The following is a 22,018-nucleotide window of genomic DNA, read 5'->3' as shown; positions in this document are numbered from 1 at the left end:
GAGAGAGGGACAGAGTATCCACCTCCAACTCAGAGAATGTATTTGACACTAATCATGATGTAGCACAGGATGTGAGCTGCATTACGTAGTGTAATCACTCAATATATATATGATCTGCACTGCTCCACAATGTCTGTTGTTATGCGTCTCTCAGACAATGTGCAGATCAAGAAAGATGGATTCATTGTTTGCTCTGCTGTGAAGCAGTTAAGTATAGCTTTTTAAGCGTCGCTCACCAAACCTCCTAAATCAAGTCTAATGAGGTATCCGTCTGTCATCTTAAGACGTACACGCACGCAGACTCAGAGAGGTGATGTTCAAGCAGCGCTTCATATCTCGGCGCGCGAGGGGTTAATCCATCAGAAGCAAGTATAGCCCGAACTATATTCCCCAGGCCTTTCCCGCCCATCCATCGCCTGAAGAGGACGACCAGCTTATTTTCTCTGCATATTAAAAGACTGCCTTAAGAGGTGGCAGGCAGGGCCTCAGGAGGATGGGGATAGCAGGGGGAGAAAGAAAAGACAGAAACTGGAGGGAAGAGGAGGGGTTGGGGGTCTTTTCTTTTTTCAAATAAATGATTAACTAAATACATCCCCCATTCCTGTCCATTTTGAAAGAAGGGCCAGCTTTGATCACCGGCGCCCCTTTGAAATGATCTGAGGAATGGGAGAGAGGCATGTGAGGGGAGGTGCTGCTGGGGAAGTAAGAGAGACAGGGACAGGAAGCGCCACACCTCCCTGCCTGTTGAGGGGGAGACATCACAGGTACGCGAGCAGAAAGAAGAGACAGAGTGGAGCAGAGGAAGAGGCGTTGGGCGGCGAAGGGGGAAGTTTTTGCGCCGTTAAGCTTTTGGGGATGATAACTAGGGTGGTGGGAGTTGTTGTGCGGCGGCGGGCTGTGTGGTAAAGTGAGCTGTTTGAAGACCGTCAGTGTTGGATACGCCTGGGGATAGATTAGCTTCCCTTTAACCCCCAGAAATCAATGGGGCGGCAGATGTGTCTTTCCCACTCCAATGGCAAATTGGGCATCCCTTTCTTGTTGCAGGAGGGTTGAAGTACTGCTGGATGTAAATCCCGTATATTACCGGCTCCGCCATGCTTGGTGGCCCTTGTAAAGAGCATGCCTCTCGAGCCTTCTCCTCTGCATATTTGAGTATTTATCCTGTTTGAAGCCATTCGGTTTTCCTTTACATTTACAGCAATCACTAGTCGTACTGAATCTTCAGATATATGCCGAAAGGGGCTGCAACACATGCTTCATTTCTTTATGGATTGATCTGCTGGTTATTATCACCATTAATGGTTTAGTCTTTAGAATTGTGAACAATGCTCATCACAGTTCAAAAGGGCCCGAAACCTTTCTCTTACATTTTCTATCATTAATGACAGAGAAAAGCGTATATACCCATACTCAAGCAAATAGTCATATAAAAGCTTTAAACTGTAATTGTTTGACAGTTTTGAAAAATTAATGAATATCAAAATAAATGACAAAGTGATTCATTGGCTCATCTGGCAGCTCTAATTCCACATTTCTTGGCTCACCTTGCTCTCTTTAATTCACCTCAGAGAGTGTGTCAGTATTTTTAGATGCCGCTCACCTCACTAAACTCAGAGACTTCTGACTTCCTCACCTTTGCCCCAAACATTTACTACCTGAATGTTTAGCCGGCTGCATATTGCATTCACTATGAGCAAGGACATGAAGCCCAAACACACAAAGGCAATTTCTGTTCGCTTGCATTTATTGTGTGCAACCTAAAAGCTTGTATACGTTGTGTATTTAACCTTGTATGTGTTGAACTGCCACAGTGGAAAACAAGATCGCTTGTCAGTGTGAAGACGCGCTCTTCTTTGACTTATACTGATGACTTGTCAGCTGGATGTTGTGGATTATGGAAATACTTTTTAACTATATACTGTATGTTATTTGATGTTTTCTTTCTTCTCACGTTTCTGTTTTTTTAGGATAGATCACGACTGATGTGTGATTCATAAGTGGATCTTTTCTGACAGGGCTGAATAAAAGAAAAAACAACCAACAGTACATTAGTGCCAATGTAGGTTCAAAAAAGAAAATTGCAAAGCAGAAGGAGGGCGGTAATCCGAAGTTAGAGTTGTAAATTTACAGGAGAGGAGAATCTCAGATGTTCCGGGTCAGTCATACGTTCCTCTTAATTGTATGATCTTCAAATATAATACGTGTTTTGAGAGTATTTTCTTTGACTTTACGACTTTAATCTCAAAGAATATCCAAGTTTTCCAAGGCTTTAGTTGAGGAAATTGTGTTTTTTTTTCGCTGAATATTTAATTATTAATGTTGTTGTAAGCTAGCAGAGTGATTTCATGGTAAATCATGCAAGTTTGGCTTCCTAGCGGACAAAAATGTTTTAGTATTTCCGTATGATTACGGTCGCAGTTTGATTCTATCTCCTGAGCTCCACCCGAGAGAGACACGGAGAGATGTATTGGACCTTGATGCGATAATATCATGTTATTATGCTGTTATTATGTCACATTTGATCTAATTATTGCTGTGTAAAATAGCCAGCAGCCACAGACAGAACAACACTGGTGTAACACAACAAGAGCATCTACCGTTTTAAGGATTCAGGGATTGACTTTTATTACCTCATTTTGAGATGTTTATTATTCCGTCGGCATCGAACCAAAACTCCTGCTCATCAGATGCACAGCAGGCGCTTTGCATTGGTGCTACTTTGTGTTCTTGTCGTTTTTTTTTTCCATGCTGGGGGAAAGTTGGGTACTTTTTACGAAAGTCACCTGATACTTTTTAATTTTGCAGCATGTCGGTTATTCTGGCGGAGGATCGGCTTAGCACTTTGGTTCCCATGAGGCCGCTGGATCCTCACTTTCATTAAAGTTGTTTGGAGAGTCTCTCGGCTTCGGTGCCTCATAAAACAAACTGCTATGATGAAAATAACTTAAAAACCACACAACCCCGACGCTGCACCCCCTGTTTTATTAGTACGCGCACACAGAGGCAGACGCACACATACACAACAAAACGCTCTTGTGTTTGTTGAGGTTCTAATGAGTCCCAGTAGCAGCGGTTTTGAATTTTTTTTTCTCTCCCCCTCCTAATTTGACATGCTTCACTTGGGCTGGGTCCCTCTCGCTTCGCAGACCTCAAATCCTCCATGCAGAGGCCTAATGAATCTTCTCCGTGTACACAAACAAAGGACAAACAAAACAAGCCGGAAACGCGCGCTTCCTTGAGCTTCTAATTGTCCCAAACACGTCAATCAATCACTGCAGCCTGCTTGCATCCACTTTTTCCTACTGACAAAAGAGTTATTAGTCGCCCATGAGAACATATCACTCCTCAGATTGCCGCGTATTACTCTCATGTATCAGGTTGCGACTGGCAGAGCCTCCTTTCATTTTGCTCCAGCAGTGTGAGAACAGTCGTACTCTCTTGCTGCTTAGGAAGGTGACATGAAGAACAATGAGTCGGGGCCTCGACGGTCTCAGAGGGCTCTCCATGTTGAGTCGCAGCAGTAATTGAATCGGGGGGCTTTTGCTGCCCACAGAAGACGTTGTGAGTGAATTGTCTCAGATAGTTTATAGGGTAATAAAGTCCCTCCACACCAACACCTGCCAGCTGCGCTCAGCTTCGACCAAAACAGTCCATTTAATACCTCCCACTGTGCACCTGCAGCCCACCCGTAACGGTCAGCTCAATCACGCCATCAACCCAGCCGATGGAAGCCGTCTCTTTCTGTCTCCTTGGCACTCTGGAAAAGTTCTGACTGAGGTAATTAAAACGTTGACTCGATAAGCTCTGTGTTGTTGACCTTGTTTGCAGGTTGTGCTGCCGTATCTTAGGCCAAGTGCAATACCTGCAGTCGTTTTCTCTTAACTGATCTCCTCATCCGCCTGCCGTTGTAAATACTGAAAAGCTCCTTTTCCCTTGACTTCCTCTTCTCGTTGCAGCGGCTCTGGCTTTTTCTTTTTCAAAAACAACTTCTGTCTCTGTTTGAAAGGAGTGGGTGAAGAGTAGGTGGACAAATGGATGCGGCGGCAGCGGCGGCGGCCCGATCCGAGGGGTTTTGTCACAAAGAGTCTTTCATTCATTACAGGCAGTGTTTTACTTAGGCCAGGTGTCGTCTCTGAGCCTTTAGCCCTGCTCTCTAATGTGCAAATATGAAAAATGCCAGCGATGAATAATGTTAATTACATCTTCCGACAAAACCGCACTGTTAAAACGCCATTATTGGGTGAGCATGCATCTTTTCCCTGCGTTTTAGCAGCCAGCTTTTCGGGTTTATTATTAAGGAATTGTGCATTAACGGCAGTCAGCAGTTTTGGGGGCGCTGCAATCTCATTACATTTACAGGGGAAGGGATGGAGAGCAACAAAAAAAAAAAATTAATTGGAGGCATGCGACAGTTAGGACAGGAGCCTGGGCAAGGGCAGAATAAATCAGAGGTCAGTTTGACAGCTTTATGGCTCTGGAGAGAGAGAAGTGGTTAACTTTAATGGGGGCAGATAGAAATGTTGAGTTACTTTATTTTTCCCTCTTCCTCCCCGTGCCTCGCGCTCATCCCGTCCCCTTCCCCCTCGTCAGCTGAGGCGCACAGCCCCTCACCCCTGAACTATTTAGACTTGGCTTGATATATAGAGTTAATTCAGCCCCCTCCGCGCAATAATTCATGCGTTTCATGCATTTAATGTCGAGCAGACACAGCGCGGGGTGGAATTGTTAATTTTCTGCGCAGAGATTGCAGCCTTCCTCCCTCCCTCCCTCCCTCCATCCCTCCTTCTGCACACACACACACACCTCCGTCCTGCCTGTCACCTACCCTACACACTGCATCCTCCTCCTCCTCCTCCTCCTCACCCTGCTCCACCTTCTTGTATTTTTTTTCCATTACTTTGCAAGTCAATTTGGCTAAAAGAGTGTCCACTCCCTGCAGTATTTCCTGCGGCATCAGGTTTCGTCTTCCCGTCTTTCCCTTCTGGTTGTTACTTCAGGAGCTAAATCTGCACACGAGGTCCTCATCCCCCCCACCCCCCGCCCCCCCCACCCCCCCACCACCACCACCGCTACCCCCTAAACTGGACTCTCACCCTTCTGGCCTTTCGATCAGGTCCTGCCCTCACCCCCCATCCCCAAGTTCATGAAGGTCACCCCCACAAGGGGCCAATCCCCCCCCCCCAAACCTCCCCGGTGACTTGAGCCTTGTGCTATTATAATTGGGGGGAAACGTCGGCTAGTAAAGCAACCAGTGAAGTGGCTTCTGCGGGGGTAATGGGGCCCTGCTCTCCATGCACTTGATTTAATCCGGGCCGACCTCTGTGTGTGGTGAGTGGGGGTGGTGTGTGTTTGTGTGTGTGTGTGTGTGTGTGTGTGTGTGTGTGTGTGTGTGTGTGTGTGTGTGTGTGTGTGTGTGTGTGTTCTGGGATTGTTGTATGCTTGTGGGAGCAGATGGATGGGGTCACACCTCGTAAGACATTATGAGTTGTGTTAGCATATTATACCACATAGTGTGCACAAAAATGACTTCAGTGTAGGGTCGCGCTGGTTATTTTCGTTATTGATTAGTCTGTTCGTCATCGTTGGTTGAATCGTTCCATCTATAAGTGTTAAATGTGTCCGACGCAAGCTTGTAGAGGTGAAAGTGAAACCTTCAACTGACACATTTTGTCAGTAGCAATTTAGATGTATTCATCAGAACCAGAGATATCACCTTTTTTATTGCACGTGTTCTTCTTCCTTTTCAAAACCTGGTGCCTACGTTACCCACAGTGCAACTGAGTTACATCAAGGGAGGCATTTTATCAGTTTACATGCAGCTTTTACTAGTTTTTGACATGTGCAGCCATAACTATTTTACTTGAATGTGTAAAAGTGACTCTCACTTGGGTCAAAACTGTAACAACATCAAGCTTGCCCGTGCCGTGTTCAGTGTTCGTTGTCTTTTTCCGTGTTGGAAGCTCATTCATGTGTTCGTGTTGTGTGCATTTGCAGCGCATTTCCCCCAAATTGCTGTCAAAATGATGACGCTTTCTTAATTGCTTGTGTTTTCTGAAGTTGCACTGTTTTTTTTTTTGCCCTTGTCACTGCACGATATTTATTCACTCTGTAACGATGCAAAACAAAAGAAAAGCAGCAGTGTCTCACATTTGAGAAGCTGCAACCGACGATTTGTTTTGACATTTTTTCCTACATAACAGACAGAAGCGATTAGCCAAATAAAGAAGCACTGTTTGACTCATTTGATTAAAAAGTGTCTGCAAAATGAAAAACAAACTGTAGTTACAGATGTTTGGCTCTGACATTTTAATCAAGTTATCTGGAAGTGTAGCTCATGCAGAAAGGTCTAATTAACCTCAGCGGCTCTCTTCTTCTCTTTGTCTACATTTGTAACTTGGTGTTCAAAAGACATCCAGACTTTGCAAGCTCTGCATTTTTTTTGTTGTCTGTTTTTTTTTTTTCTTTCCCTTGCAGGTTCGAGCAGTGGCAGCGTTTTTGGTTTCTGCAGTGTTTTAGAGGCCTTGGCTTAGACCAGCCATCCAAAGATAAACAGTGAAAAGCATTTTCCCCCAGGCCTTTTATACACAACAAGCATAAAGTTGAAGCCGTCACCTTAACTCCAACGTGGAAAGTATCTCGAGCAGAAGTTAGCATAGAGAGAAAAAAATTACTTCCGTTCGGGTCTGGCAGAGTTGCAGAGCACATTGTTTTCATTTATTTATTTTATTTCAGCTGGCAAGGTAGAGGTGAGTTAAGTTTTTCTTTTTTTCCTTTCTTTTAGTAGTGGGAGGGAAAAAAAAAAAGGAGGTCACATTTGTTGGCAGTGCTGTGGGAGTGCGCTGATACGAGTACGAGGGCTTTTGTGTCAGGAGACATTTTGTGGCAGGCAGGAGAGAAACCTAGTGCTGTGACAAGGGCCTTTTCTCTTCTTTTAAAAGGCGTGGCGACCCCCGTGACCCCGCCGAGTTGAAATGGAGGCCACTGCCGATTCTCGCGCCCCGATCGAGGGTTGACAAAAGTTTGTGACGGCGATTGCGAGTGAAAACAAAAGCAGAAGGAGGATATCTGATTTTTTTTTCCGAAACTGTAAAAATCATATGGCGTATGCGAGAGGGAGTGTCAGTCGCCGCCGCTCGGACAACGTGACTGACCTAAACCCTTGAGGCGGTCAGCGTGTCGTCGTCGTCGTTCATTGAGCTGTTTCTACAGCCGCACTCACATCTTTATGTACGCTGTTCACACATGACCGTGGACTTTTAATGCATTTAAATGGCCTATCTAGCGGAGCGCTGATATCATACAACACTTAGAGCGGCTCAAAGATAAAGCTGATGACATTATATTCATATTAATGGTTTTTATTGGCCTCCTTTGATGTTCAGATTGTTGATAAAATTGTGCTTTGATTGGTCTTTGAGAGCAGACACTAAAACTGTAACAGATGGCAGCCCTGCGAAGATTACAGAGCCTCCATTCAATACACCAGTGCTGAAACGATTAGCTTATTAACCGATTGATGACCAATTAATTTTTTCGAGACTCATCAAGCTCAAGAGCGCTTTCTCAAATGCCGAGGATTCGCTGCTTTTATTTGATTTTTACGTTCGAATATCTTTTTTGACTGTTGCTCAGACGAAAACAAGTCCTTGGGAAACATCACCTTGGGCTCCGGGAGCTTGTGATTGGCATTTTTGGACACTGATTAAGTGATTAATTGGTTGGTCTGAGAAAATAATTGCCAAATTAACAAGTAATGAAAATTACCATTAGTCGCAGCCCTAGCGAATGTCAGTCGTGTAGGAGAAGTCAGGTGGAGAACGTTTGACATATGGATGGGCGACAAATTAAAGAGAAAAACCTGAATTGATGAGCGGAGAGCCTAAACAAATGCAGATGTTTGCCTACAGGACTACAGCATAATTCGTTTAAGCAATTAACACTCTTTCACACTCTGTGACAGTGGGTCCATTTAACCCCCAATTTTGGATCACGATGAAAACATCCTGGTGTTTTTCATCCTGGGATTAAACGTTTCTTTCCAGACGGGCATTGGCGTCTGAAAGATGGACGAACTAACCTCCATCTGCATGGGGTCACCAAAGGGTTTGATGTATGAAAATGATGTTAAATATACTCTGGCCAAATATATTTTTGGAGCTAGATGTTTAGACGGTCTCCTCTTTACCATGATCATCTATTGGAGTATCCTTTGGAAGAATGGTGTTCAGAGACTTGGAGAGTTTGCTGTATGGCAGGGAGCACTGAAGCTGTTCTGGAGGCGGATGGTGGTGCAAAACTTGAAGATGATAATGTATAATATATATGGTTATATTATGATGTGGCTTAGAGTTACGGCTGTGTTTTCCTGATTTTAAAGTTCTAACACTTGTCTTTACCCACTGATATCCATATAACTGATGATTATTTATACCAGTCCTAATATTTTGGAGAGATTTCAGAATATCAAGCTATATATCCAATCGTATGGTTTCATAATATAGCCCCTCCAGCGCCACTAAACAGGATAATCAACTCTGATTTGTATTTTCAAAGCGATGGAAACCTCAGGAAAAAAATTTAGATAACATTTAGGGCAAAAAATGCACAGCTGGTGAAATAGAGTATTAAAACAGCTCGAAATATTCAATATCGATATTTGCAATGTTATTGAGAACACTACTTGGCCATAATCACAGGCGAGCCGGATATTTTACAGAATGTAATGACTGCGACCCACATTTCAATTGTAGATCGCTTTGGTTACATTTGAAAATACATTAAAGCGGAGCTGGAACCTCTTCCATCATGCAACCGCTCAAATGTTGGAATGATTCATAAAACATAAACATAAACTGCTCCAGGGACGGATGAACAGCATATTTAAACACTTAAAGTGTGAAACACACATCTATGGGTTCAAAACGATCTTCATTTCTGCATAATTGTCATTCCTCTTCAGCTGATCGTTGTCTTCCCCTGCATATGTCAGCCTTCCCTCGGTTATATCATCCCATCACACAAAACTGGCGTGTTTCTGAGCCCACAGACATCAAAAAACAGGAATAAACAACTAAAAAGATCCCAGTGTGAATCAGTTCATTTACACTGTGAATTAGAAAATGATCAGCTTGCTGCCCAAAACCGTATCATGGGTCATGTTTGGCCTGTGGGCCAGGTGTGTAACGGCCTTACTTAATTGCCACCCATGTGTATAAATATCATCTGAAAAGTTAGATGCGTGTGCCTTGAGTAAAAAGTTGGAACAGCAGCATGTGGAGCTAATAATGTAAAAAAGTGATTTAAGTTTTGCACAGATGCCCCCAATTTGTTTCCCCCAGGTTCACAGAAGTGCAGCAACAGCAGAAACACAGCGACGGCGCAGAGATCGCATTTGTTTGAGAAAATTACCACGGCTGCATGCTTTATGATCTTCAGAAGGGGGAAGAAAAAAAAAAACACTCACAAAGACTGAGAGAAAAAAAATCTCGGCCCATTTGTTAAATACATATTAGCGGCTTTCTTCCACTCCAGCGTTGAGGGGGATGCAGGGACGCGCTCCATCTTTTGAGAGGATGCGTCCCCCCTCCACACCCGCTCTAATCAATTCAGGTAGGGCAGCATTATCAGTGGAGCTGCCACCAGAGCCGCGCTGCACAATAACTCAAGGAGGGCATTTGAGAAGTGTGTGAGTTTGATCCTGTGCCAGGGTGATGAATAGCTGTTTTTTCTCTTTTGTTGCCCATCAGCACTTTTATTCTGCAGTTAATCCGCCAGGCCCCACACTGTAATTTTTCACCTTGCCTCATGTGATTGTGTGTATTTGTGTGCGTTTCACCGCGTCTCGCTGTCGATGGAAGGGGGGGGAGGGGGTCCTGCTCTCTCACATGAACACAAACACCTGCACCCGCCCCGCCTTTCCCCTGCAGGCTGATTTAAAGGTTGCGTGTGTGCGCGCCGATGGGATTGACGTCTCATGAAAAGTTAGTGAGGGGTCTTTTACAACATGTCAGCAGGACGCGCTCGGGTGGAGGCGCTTGTTACCGGGGGTGTGTCAGGTGTTAAAAGGATTGTCGTGTTGTTGCAGATAATGCAGCGCAGCCACTTGATTTACTACAGCGACGGAGGTGAGGCTTTCTTGCTTGGACCTCCTCCGACTGAAACCACATCCACACTGAGCTGGTTAAATCTGAGAGATCTTTTTCACTCCAATTTCCTTGTATCAACACAGAAATTGTCATTTTTCACACAGAAATTGACCTGCAAAACTGCAGCCTGATGTTTCAGGGACGATGAGGGCAACATGATAACACTTTGAAATTTGTTAACTACTGATTTTGCGTGTTTGAACCACGATGAAATCAAACTTTTATACTCGAAGAAGTCCTGAGCTGTGATTTCATTGTGTGCCGACTGAAAGAGAACACAAACATGTTCCAGTTCTTCAGGTGTTTTAGTGTGAAATTAATGAAACCTACCTATCGACCGACTGTGTTTTCACACTTCACACACAATTTTCAGATTCGCTGGCTTTGTGTGAATGCAATCTCGGTGGCCACGTATTTGTTGTTTTTTTTTGTTTGTTTTTTTTAACCCCCCCCGGGAAACATCTGGCAGCTTGTATTAGATCCTTTACAGCAGACGGGTTACAGCTCGACTGCACAAACAAAATGCTTAACGAAGTGGAATGGCCTGAAATTCGGTCCCCACCTCTTCCTCTTCCTTCTCCTCCTCTTGTTCCTCAGACCAGCTCTCATTAGGGAGTTTGGGGTGGAGGGTTCTGGTCATATTTTAATATAAGCCTGAGCACTGTGAGCCCCTCCTCAGCCTCGCGCTCGCCACGTCTCTTCATGGCGGAGGGGCTAGCATTCCTCCAGAGAGCTGTTCTACATACGGCGGACAAGGAGCACAGCTTCGCGCAAAAGCCTGCTGAGACTCCACACCATTTATCTCTCAGCTGCAAGGTTGGGCCAGGACTAATTGACTGAGCTGAGTGTGCGAGTGTACGTGTGTGTGTACGTGTGTGTGTGTCAGTCCTAGTCCCTTGAAGCATGGCGCATTAGTAGAGCCTGAGATGATAGGATGTGGTAAAGAGAGAGTGAGAGAGAGGCCAGCCTGTGTTGTGAGCCCATCAGAGGGGGGCTCGGATAAAAAGCTCTCCTGTAAAGTCAGTTATTGCTCCGGCTCTCCCCAAATGTGGCCGGTTAAACTGTGCTTGGGGAGCAGCCACATTTGAAAGAGGGTTCTGGTTTCAATGTGAGTCTTTTTCTTGTAGTCTTGTGTCCACATGTTCCCAGATATAAGCAGTTTGATGAGTACAGCTGTAACCTAACTGATAAATAATGGTCAGAGGGGTCAGAAGTGTAGGCCGGTTGTAAAAACAAAAACACTTTATTTTGTGGGGAAAGTGTGTGCACCTGAGATGTTGGGGACCAAAATGGGTGAATACTCTGCACCCGTGACTAAGACGAGGACAGCAGACCAAAGTTCAACGGAGAAGATGATCTGTAAGCAGAATCGAGGACAGCAAATGGTTAAAAAAAATGTCCAATCCATCGGGAGTCTGTTGGGGCCCCAAGACAAAAAATCCCGACCTCCATTAATCACCATAATGTTGTAAATATTTTGACACTAATGAAGAATGTCCGAAACCCAAACTTTTGTTTTTATGGTATTTCCACTGTTTCAATGAGAAGAATTCTTAATTACTTAAATTTTAACTAAAAACACACTGCGATTACAAGGCCAGTGATCAATACAAATAAAGCTTTGATGCCTTTTAATGGAGATTTAAGGACGTGTATATTCTTCATTGCAAAATATGCTGATACATGACCATCAGGGTCTCGTTTTCTCCCGTTATTTAAGGTCTCCTCAATCATTTGCCTGATTTTCCTCTCCTGACGGTGCACCTCTGATCGGATTTGTGTGCTTCAGAGCTTATTAATTCCCTTTTGTCAGTGCCGGCACGTTTTCCTGACAGTTGCATCAAAACAAGATACTCACAACAAGCGGGATTCATGGGCGATGGCGAAGAACTTGCCCGAGTTGCGAGTTGAGATTTCTGCACAGCGAGAGCCTACCTCCTCCTCTCTCCATCCCTGAGTAGCAGAGCCGGTGCTGGTTCAGGGGCAGAGGCGTTCTTCAGCTGAATATTTCAGTCTAGTCTGCCTGAGTCATTGATCGTTTATTTGACTGAATTTTGTGATGGTTTGAATCTACTGCTGTGACCGTGGCTTTGAAAACCTGAAGAATCAAAAAAGCCAGTTGAAACGAGCCAAATCCACCGCCACTCCACCCCACGTTAAAAATGAACTAATCGTCTACTGTGTATAATGATGATTGAAGCCAGCTAAGAAACGCTGCACATCTTTCTACCCAACATGGGTTGAAATTCAAGGTAGTCCGAGTAACAGTGCCTCGCAGCTGAGCAGCATGTCCATCACAGAGGGTCAATATCCTACGTTACAGCATGTTCTGTCATTTCATCTCCTTTTTAGACGAGTTTGACAAGAATGAATCAGGAATCAGTGAGGGGAATTGTGGAAGAATTGGCCCAATAAGCGGACTCGAAATGGCTTCGGTGTCAATAAAATCTTCCCTGACATTTACAGGAGACAGCTGACTTCATTTGAGCCGTGTAGGCATGTTCCAGGATCTCGGCACATCACTTCGGTTGGACGTAATTGTTAGACCCTCAGGACTGATCGCCAAAACTAGTAAAAAAATGAGTCAAGCTGAAATGATTATATTTAAGTGTTTGCTGCCTGTTTGAACCCCCGGTCCTCGTGTAGTGCAGCACGGACCTCGTGCTCTCTCTCTGTGTTCCTCTCACCACTCTGCTCTGGACTTTATCAACACATTGTTTAACTTGGCCTCCTCCCAATGTAAGCCCAAGTACAGCATGGAGTTGGCTGTCTCAGCGTCCACAGGGAGTGGGCTGAGCTGTGCGTGTGTGTGTGTGTGTGTGTGTGTGAGTGTATGGGCACAGTTTTTTTTGGGGAGGGGGGTGAGTGGAAGCACCTCATTCTCCTGGACCAGGAAGCTTTGAATCATGCTGGCTCTTCCTGGAAGGACCCAGAGGGAGCCGGGCCGGGCCGGCTGGACCCTGGCAGGCTGTCTGAGCCGGAGCCTGGCCTCTCGCTGACACCAAGCTGGTGGCGAGTGCAGATCTTGCCTCACCCTTGCAGAAACAGGCCACGCCCTCCCTCTGCTTACCAGGTTGGCACGCTGCAGGCGTTTTCCTGTACTGGGAAGTGTTTTCAGCCTTGGCTGCGGCTGTGGCTCGCACTGATAACCTCAGCCTCTGGAACTTTGAAAACAAGAGTGTATTGATCGGCTGTAAATAGCACAAGGTGGGCTAGAGTAGCTCCGATTTCAAGCGCTGCCCTGTTTGTGTATTCCAAGACAAAATTTTCATTACCGATGCCACTAGTTCAACAATTCTGCAGTTTGAAGGCATTCACTTTGGCATGCTCACCGAGCTAAATATAAGTGTGTCAAGCTGTCACCTGCCTACGCTGTCACAGCCTTCGTTTTAGTTCATGGAAATCACACTCTCCCCAGCCTGAGGTGCCGAGGATCTGGGCCTGTAAGTTGATATTAATAGTAGAGCCGGGCTGGTGCTGCGGGGTGTCCACACCTTCCTGTTTTTTTCTTTCTTCAGTTCGGCTTTTGGTTTTGGCCCCGCGCTGACAGATTTACCTCTGGAGGAACTCCAGCAACTGAAAGGGGAAAAAAGGCCTCCATTGTTCAGACGGGGCTGTAGTGGAAAGAAAACAAGCTTCTTTTTTTTTTTTTTTAATAGAGAAAATAACAAGGGAGTAATAATGGATTGCAATATCAATAGTATAAACAACCTCGTCATCGAGACTTGTGTTTGTTATTTCTAAAAGGGATAGAGGTGTTTTTCCAGTAAAGTGTGCCTCTTTGGGTTAAAGTGTCAGAAGTCTCTGTGAGTCTTTGAGGAGGTTCTTGTCTTGAGTCTCTGAAGAGGCTTGCAGAGCTCCGGCGTTTGATAGGAATCAGCTGTAAGCGGGATGGATATAGCTGTGCGTTTTTTCCTGCTGCACTCTGTCAGATAACTTTAACAGTTGTCTCTCCTCACAATTTCCCCGTCAGACTCCGCTGGGAAATTAAGTCAGGAGAAGTAACTGCTCAAGTTATCCGACTCTATCTTAAAGCGAGTGCTTCGTGTTTTTCAGAGTCTTGGCGAGGATTTACCACAGGACTCACATTGAGACGTTGCATGGAACATTCAAAGAGGTTGTAGCTCCGGCTGGAAGATAAATACCGACTTCAGAGCTGCAGCGCATTCGACGACTCATTGAAAGATTTCATCTAAAGCTTTCCTGAATGAGATATAATTTGACGGCTTACTAAAAATAACCAGTCGGATAATCTTAATCTTTCCGTCCATCCAGCACAGATAAAAATATCCCGCCTCTGACTGAATGTGAACCAAAAAAACCTCAACATTTCATCAGTCAGCACAACGAGCCAAATATTTCACTCCATCCGACGACTGATAAAAATCCCCATGGTTTCCAGTGTGCATTCTGTATTTTCATGTGGTTACATTGGCTGTGCAAAATTCTTGTATTGGATTTATGGTTACTTAATACAATTCAAACAGATCTAAATCAAAACACTATTCCGTCTAACCCTACGTCGCTTTAATCCTCAGAGCTTTAAACTGTGAGTCATATTATTTCACGGTTATGTTAAAAGAAAAGAAAAAACGCAGCAGCTGTTGAGGATTTCTCAACATAATTACCAGACGAATGTTGAAATCAACTCAGACGCTACAAAGTGCCTCAGAGCGCGTACCTGTGCCAAGCCTGAGCAATCCACGACATTTGTTTTTTATAATACAGATTTACACGAGCCTAGTCAGGATAAACGTGTTGATAAACAGTCGTGAGATACGTTTTCCAGACTCATTCGTCATTTTACATAAAGATGCGGTGAAATGTCGGCCTTCGGTATCAGCCAGAAGTCGCCCTGTTGACCACGATCGGCATCTTGGCAACAGCAGAGTTTGATGATGTCACGTAGGATCAAGGAAGTTGCTGTGTTCGTTAATGAACAACCGCCATTGCTGATACAAATCTATATGACGTGACTCAGGCAGATATGTTCATGGACAAGGTGATGTTTTATGATTGCTGACTCACCCGCTGACGAATCATGGAAGTTTACAGTGACAGGCGAATTGGCATTCCTTTATTAGTCCCACAAACGGGGAAACGTGTAGCAGCCAAAGGAAATGAATGTTACAATAAACAATAATAATAGAAAGAAAAGAAAAGAAACAATATTTAAAAAAGGAAAGAAACAGAAATAGACTCATTTATGCATAATATGTGGGCTGTGATGGAGGGCTCAATGACTTCAAAACAGCCATTTTTCTTTCTTTTTTGTGAAAATGTATTTGTTTTCCATGCAAAAAGGGGTTAAATATAACAAAAACAAAATAAACAACAACAAAAAAACATTGGCATCAGCTATCACGCCAAACTGTTATTTTAAACACTGTAATCGGCCCAGAAATTCACAATCAGTGCATTGCTCGTTTCACTCAAGTAAGAGCTGTAACTCATGAGAAATTGGAAATAAAATGATATGAATATGCACCAAAACAAATCTGCAGTTGGTCCATCTTTGGCAAAAAAACCCAAAAAACCTTACACTAGTGTTTTCAGTCCTGATACCGGTGGCTGCCAGCTCCAACACACCTGATTCAGATGACGAGCTCATCATCAAGCTCTGCTGAAGACTGAAAAACAGGTAACAGGGTTGTAAAAACAGGCTTGAAAAACACTGATTATCTCAAGAAAATGTGTACATAAAAGTTGCAAGTTCTTTTTATTTATTTATTCTTTTTATTATCATTTTTTTTTAGTTCTTTTTATTTGAATCCTATGTGGCTAATACTGTGAGTCAGACTGTTAACTTTGAATGACCCTGTATGAAAGATAATGCTTGCTCAGTGTCCTCTTCTTCCTTCTCTTCTGTGTTGCCTTGCAGCAATCCAGGCTGCCAATCACAATTTACTCCAAAGCAAGTAGTAATCTGTGATGGTCGAACTCTTTCTCCTACTGTTTGAGCTGCACTTCAGCTGCAGAGGGTCACTCCGGTTTAGTAAGTCAAAAAAAAAAAAAAAGCCTTAACAGTCTCACCAGCAGCAGAAACAGTTGTGAAATCTCCTCCTAATATCTTTCAGCATTGATATATCTCATTTCCTGAGGATATGGTTTCTGATGTGGACTGAAAACATGTTGAGTATGGATTTTCTGGATTTTATCCATCACTTTAATGTTTCACTGAGAAAACGTACGCCTCCATTAAACTATTCCCAGCAGTTTCAGTTAACTGACACATGTAGAAGTGTATTGCTGTTAGATTTCTCCCTCTAAATGTCAGAACCTGCACTGTGAAGCTTCAGAACAAGAGTCCTCCTCCCCTCGTCCTCCCCTCCTCCCCTTCAGCAGTGAGCCCGCGGCTTCACTAGCACTTCATCACATCCTTAGAAAGTAGAGTCTTAGTGGAGCAGACCCGAAGGCTTAATGTCAGCAAATTAATTATGGATTCACCCAATTAGTTCACAAACTACACTGTGTTCGAGGGAAAATGATCATTCCCCCAAATGACTTGTCTCTTCAGTCTTTTCCCCAGTGTGCATTGTGCCTCTCTCAGAACTGTGTGTACAGTACGCGTATGTGTGTGTGTGCACGCGCTCGCTTCCATGTGTGAAGCGACACACAGCAGGCAGGTAGCCTGACCTTTTTAATTATTCAGTCCTTCTAACTCATCCACTGACACTGACGCTGCCTCAGCCAGCTCCGTCTCCATGTTTTTGGGGGTTTTTTTTAGCGATCTCCCTCCTGTCCAAACATATTTCCGTCTGTCTTTTTAAACAAAAGGAAACAGATTTTCTGCTCTTTTTCTTAATACTCGTTCCAAAATCACACTGATCTGCGTCAACACATGAAGTGATACTGTAACTGTAATGACTGTTTTGACTTTGCGAGAGAGATCGCCTCAGATCTGTAGCTTTCCTCCTCCCCCTGCCCCAAGTGTGGAATAAAGTAAGTAATCACTGCTTTTCTAATGAGAATCTGTCAGGGGCGGTGCTCGTATCTGTTTACCAAACCAAATTATTTTCTTACTTCGACAAAGTCAATTAATCACACCCGAGACAATTCTGTTAGTGTTTGCCTCTCAATAGGAAGATGGATTGCAGCGAAGGCGGTGTCATCATTAAATTTCATCGCATAACAAGGAGATGCTGCTGCAAATTAATTCAATTTGACTTTTGGTTTTTCATATTCACTCGAGGTTAAAGTCATAATGTCGGGTGGAGACTGAGACTTGGATTGCTAATTAGTGTTTTCATCATTGATTAGTCTATGGATGGCTTTTCTGATGGACTGAAGAATTGTTTAGTCAATAAAACATCAAAATATGACATCAAATGCCATAACAATAAAAAGATATTAGAAAAGCAGCAAATCCTAATTATTGATATGGTGTTGCCAATTAATGGTCCATGTTTTTGATAGATCAATCTATCAGAAAGTGTCTTTTAAAGGTGCAATACGTACGAATTGACCACCTTTTGTTATCCTAGCCATTAGCGACTTGGCTAAGCCAGCCATGCAGCTGGCAGTCTGGACTGGGAGGTCCGAGAACCAGGGAAGTGTTGGTATTAACACCACCAACACAGGAGTTTTAGATTGCTAGCTGCTTAGCATGCCAACTTCAGTATCTTTGGAAGACAGCACACCATATTGTCAGACATGTTATTATTGTTATAGTCAACTTTTTAAATTTTTTTAAACATATTTCACCTTTTAATTAGACAACAGAACATTAATTACTTCTTCCTCACTAGCTAATAGATTAGCTAGCAAACACTTAGCATTTTTGTTTCATATCTTTGCCTTATAGTTAAATAGCGTGAAACTTTGGAAAGATGCTTCTTGGAGTTGGGTAAGAAGACGTCTAACACTGTCATGTCTGTACAGTCAATACTGAAGCTGCAGCCAGGAGATGATGGTTAGCCTAGTCTAGTATAAAGACTGAAAACCGTAAGAATCATGTACAACACCCAAAAAATGTGATAATGTCTTTTAGTTTTTAAGCTGAGCTGAAGCTATGCTGTCCATATCCTGCTGGCACCATATCCAGTGGACAGATATGAGAGTGGGTTCAATCATCTCATGTCTCACGTCAAACTGTTTCTTTAACGATAAATACATTAGCAATTTTGTGATGGTCAATTTACTGTCACTTGTCGCTTCAACGCTAACTCGTGCCACTTCTTTGTGTGTATTTGTCTCCATCTATTGTGCTGTCTCACACTTCCCTCCCCCCACACCTCGGCAGACAGTACTCGGACAGTGATCTCTGTGTGTCGTTGACATTGAGCAGAGTTTGTGGTCTGTGATTGTGCTCATGGCGGAGCCGTCCTTGGGAGCCAGAGCCGGCCGTCACAGATATGGATTACTACATTTAACGTCTCGGCCTCTCACACACAAATGTTTCTCTTTTGATGAGCTGCGGCCCCTGCAGGCGGAGAGTTTTATCGATCATCTGACTTTTAATGCCTCTTAAATATTAAGATTCATGTATATGACCTTTGTGTTAGGATTGAGAGTGCAAAATCCCTTAACTAAATACCCTCTCAGGCTCGGTTGGCTGCACTGCTGGCCTTGTTTCAGGTTTTTCTTTTGAACCATGGGCAAAGTGTGCCCAGTTTCTTTTTCTTCCATAAGAGCATGGGGGTCATGCTTGGCTTTATTTAAGAGAGAGAGAGGGGGATGGAGGGAGTTTTTTTTTTCTTCTCATTCTTGGGACCACTCTGCTTGTCACCGGCTCAGGAAATGAGTGCAGCAGAAAATGAGAGAAAGAGAAAAGGAGGTAAGAATTGAGGAACGTTTGGCCTCTGTGTGGGTCTTGTTATCCGAGCTGTGAGCGTTTTTTTTTTCCTTCTCTCCACTTCCCTCCCTCTCTGTCACTCTCACTCTTTATGTCTCTCACACACACACACACACACACACACAGCGGAGAGCCCTGGAAGAAAGCCCGGTGATTGATGACTCTGTGTGAGAGACCTCAGAGGCAGCAGCACTACAGAGAGATGGACAGATGAAAAGGAAAGAGGAGGGTAGGAGAAAACTACTGAGATGAATCAAGTAACCAGGGTGAGGCCTTCCAGCAGCCCCGTTAACATACTGCAGCCAGAGTGCCGCCTTGTTGGAAAGACAACCTGGAAGTGACCCGTTCCATGCAACTTCCTCACATCAAAAATCGTGCTCTTGGACTGTAGAAAACTCTGTAGATAAAGACTTAACTAAAACGGCAGGAAAAGATGCACTGATTGGTTATTTTTATATATATATATATAAGACGATCTTTACATATCTTATGTCTTGTAAGGCGGAAACATATTATTATCATAATTGATTAATGCTCCAGCTATTTTGTTTTATCCTCTGATCGACCAAACATCTGAAAATACTGAAAAAGGCCCTCGTGATAACGTCAAATGTTGTGTTTTGTTCAACTCGCGCTCCATTTGATGGTTGGGAAACTTACAATTTTATCGATTGCTTAACTGATCAATAAACTTAATCTTGCAGCCCTAAAATAGTGTACCGTTTACAGCCATGTTTGTTAGCGTGTAGTTTTCTACTTCACTTCCCTTTTAGCAGGCACACTGTGCCACCAGGATTGTACGTCAACATTGCTCCATTGTAAATGTAGTGCATTTAAAGTCTAAATAGTTAAAAACACGTGCAGTCTAATAAGATATTTTGTCTTGATTACACAGCCCTGTTGCCATTGTTGGATTGCACACAGAGCCGTTTCTTGCAGCGCGACTGTAAATGTCAGGATATCCGTGTACATGAAGTGCTTCTTATCCAAACATGCTGTTATGATCTTCAGCGAGAGAAACGCAGCGCTGAAAAGACAAACGTGTTATGCGAGGACTATTTCAAACCGCATTTCTGACTTGCTCCAGAGATACAAGCCTTGATGACGGCCCGATTTAAACGTTTGTCTCGGAACATTAATGCGTATCTGGATGTCTAAAGTGAGTCTTACATTAATTGTATGCAGGCTGAGAGAATGTCTGTCGTCTCTAAGATATCAGCTAAGTCTCTGAGGTAGATGCTGCATTCTGCTCTGAATACCTCGCAGTGTGATGGTCTAACATGTGTTGATGTGTCCTGATAGTGTCACATTTCACAACCACCCACACCAGCCCCTGAGCTTTAGACTTGGACCTCTGATGAGAGAGAGAGGGGGCACTCACATCCACGCCACCCAGATTCTTGGCAGAGGACGGCAGAGGCAGTCGTTTTCTTTGTTGAACTCTTTACCTTCTTGTTTTCCTTCCTTTTTCTCTCCTCTACGTTCTGACTACAAAGGACTGATGAAGACTTCATGTCATGACTTCGCCCTGGTGCTTTCTGGCAGAAAGAGATGTTTTCAGCACTTTTTTTTTTTTTTGAAAGGAGAGGCGCTTCTGGCTCTCGTCCTGGATCATGTGGAATTTGAGTTTCGTGGTGCAACATTATTCCTCGCTGTGTTGCAGCAATTTTACTCCTAAGTTTAGCATGATGCTCATCCTTGCTTTGCTCTTTATGTTCATGACATACTCCTTTTTATACTTACCAGGATGCATTTACATTTATTCGCATGTATGATTACAATCTAAATCCTGGTTGAAATAAGTCCACCTGGCTGAAATATACATCTTTGCATTAGAAGTTGTGTTTTTGAGAGTTGTGAGCTCAGAGGAGGGGAAAGTAATGAATTTCCACTGTATTAGTACGGAGGTGTAAGTGGGTTAGTGTGCTCCCCTCTGAGTAGATTTTAACCACCCTCTATTGGCCTGAATGTGTCATTACACGCCAGTCTGTCAACCTTCAGGTGCAGCACACCGTCTCAGGAGCTTCTCAGATGATGAATTGCCTCCTCGCAACTTCCCTCCTTTCAAATTTGGAGAGATCAACTTTTGTCAAACAAGTGTTTTTTTTTCCCTACGCCTGCTTTGTTTTTGAATGGCTGTAAGGGCAGGTAAAGTAGATTGCTATTTGTCTGAGTGCCTCCAATGTCACGCGATCAATAAGGAATGTGACAAGTCAGATGGAGCTTCAGATGAGTGTTTGTCAGTGAAAGGAAAACACACTTCAAACAGGAGAAAAGTGGGGCTTTTAGAGCTCGAAAGCTTTGTCACTTTTTTTTTTTTTTTTTTTTAGAGCAAATGGGGCACTTTGTCACCAACAGTATCTGAGTAAGTGTGTGTCTCAAGAATGTGTGTGTGATTCACTGATTTTCTGTGTATCTATCGCCCGCAGCTTCCCGGGCTCTTTGTGAGCAAGAGGCTCAGTGACTTTGTAGTCAAGGATTCTTTAATGCCTTCCCGTGTCACTGTTTTTTTTTTTTTGTACATCAATAATGTGTGTATGCGCGGCTTGTGTGTGTGTGCACGAGCATTGTGTTTAACCAGGTTTTTTGTCGTTCTTGCAGGTGTATGTGCCGAGGCGGTATGCCCCGGGGAATAGTGCTGACAGTGCACTAGGAGTCTGAACCTTGTCAGTTTTTCGTGGCTGAGGAGGAGAGGGGGTACCCTGCCGAGCCGAGCTGTGCCATCCTGTGCCGTGCTGTGTTTGACGCAATGTCCCTGACTGACAAACACAAAGTGAAGAGGCAGCGGCTGGACCGGATCTGTGAAGGTAAAGGTACTAAAAGTTGCACTCGTCCGCACTTGTCCCCTCTGTTTGTTTGTTTTTATTTTTTCTTTTTTTTTAATTTACCACTAAATACTGAAATTCCACTCACTTTTTACAGTATGAACACGAGTTGATAACATTAAATTGAAAATCACGATTCTGGATTTCACATTCCATTGAACTTGCTCTCAGTGTGTGTGATATTGATGCTTTGTGTGTGGAGCTACAGTGCATCAAATCAAGTGCTCTCTCCACTGCTAAATTATCTGATGAAC

The 22,018-nt window shown here is 43.7% G+C and overlaps 1 protein-coding gene across 3 annotated transcripts in view; it reads left to right on the top strand.

The window, feature by feature from the left end:
• The window catches only part of LOC119009474 (C-terminal-binding protein 2), a 106,670-nt gene that overhangs the window by 25,662 nt on the left and 58,990 nt on the right, over nucleotides 1-22,018 (top strand). The window contains exons 1-2 of one of the 3 annotated variants that reach the window (XM_037080784.1): nucleotides 15,762-15,786; nucleotides 21,541-21,752. In XM_037080784.1, the coding sequence (XP_036936679.1) occupies nucleotides 21,689-21,752 (64 nt within the window). In that variant the 5' untranslated portion in view covers nucleotides 15,762-15,786; nucleotides 21,541-21,688. Of the gene's footprint in view, nucleotides 1-15,761; nucleotides 15,787-21,540; nucleotides 21,753-22,018 lie in introns of those variants that run through there. The other 2 variants (XM_037080783.1, XM_037080785.1) reach the window with 2 other exon arrangements.

The sequence above is a fragment of the Acanthopagrus latus genome, chromosome 20 (genome assembly GCF_904848185.1).
Source record: "Acanthopagrus latus isolate v.2019 chromosome 20, fAcaLat1.1, whole genome shotgun sequence".
Lineage (NCBI taxonomy): Eukaryota > Metazoa > Chordata > Actinopteri > Spariformes > Sparidae > Acanthopagrus > Acanthopagrus latus.
Note: the sequence above shows the minus strand (reverse complement) of the source record. Positions and strands in the feature narration are given on the sequence as shown.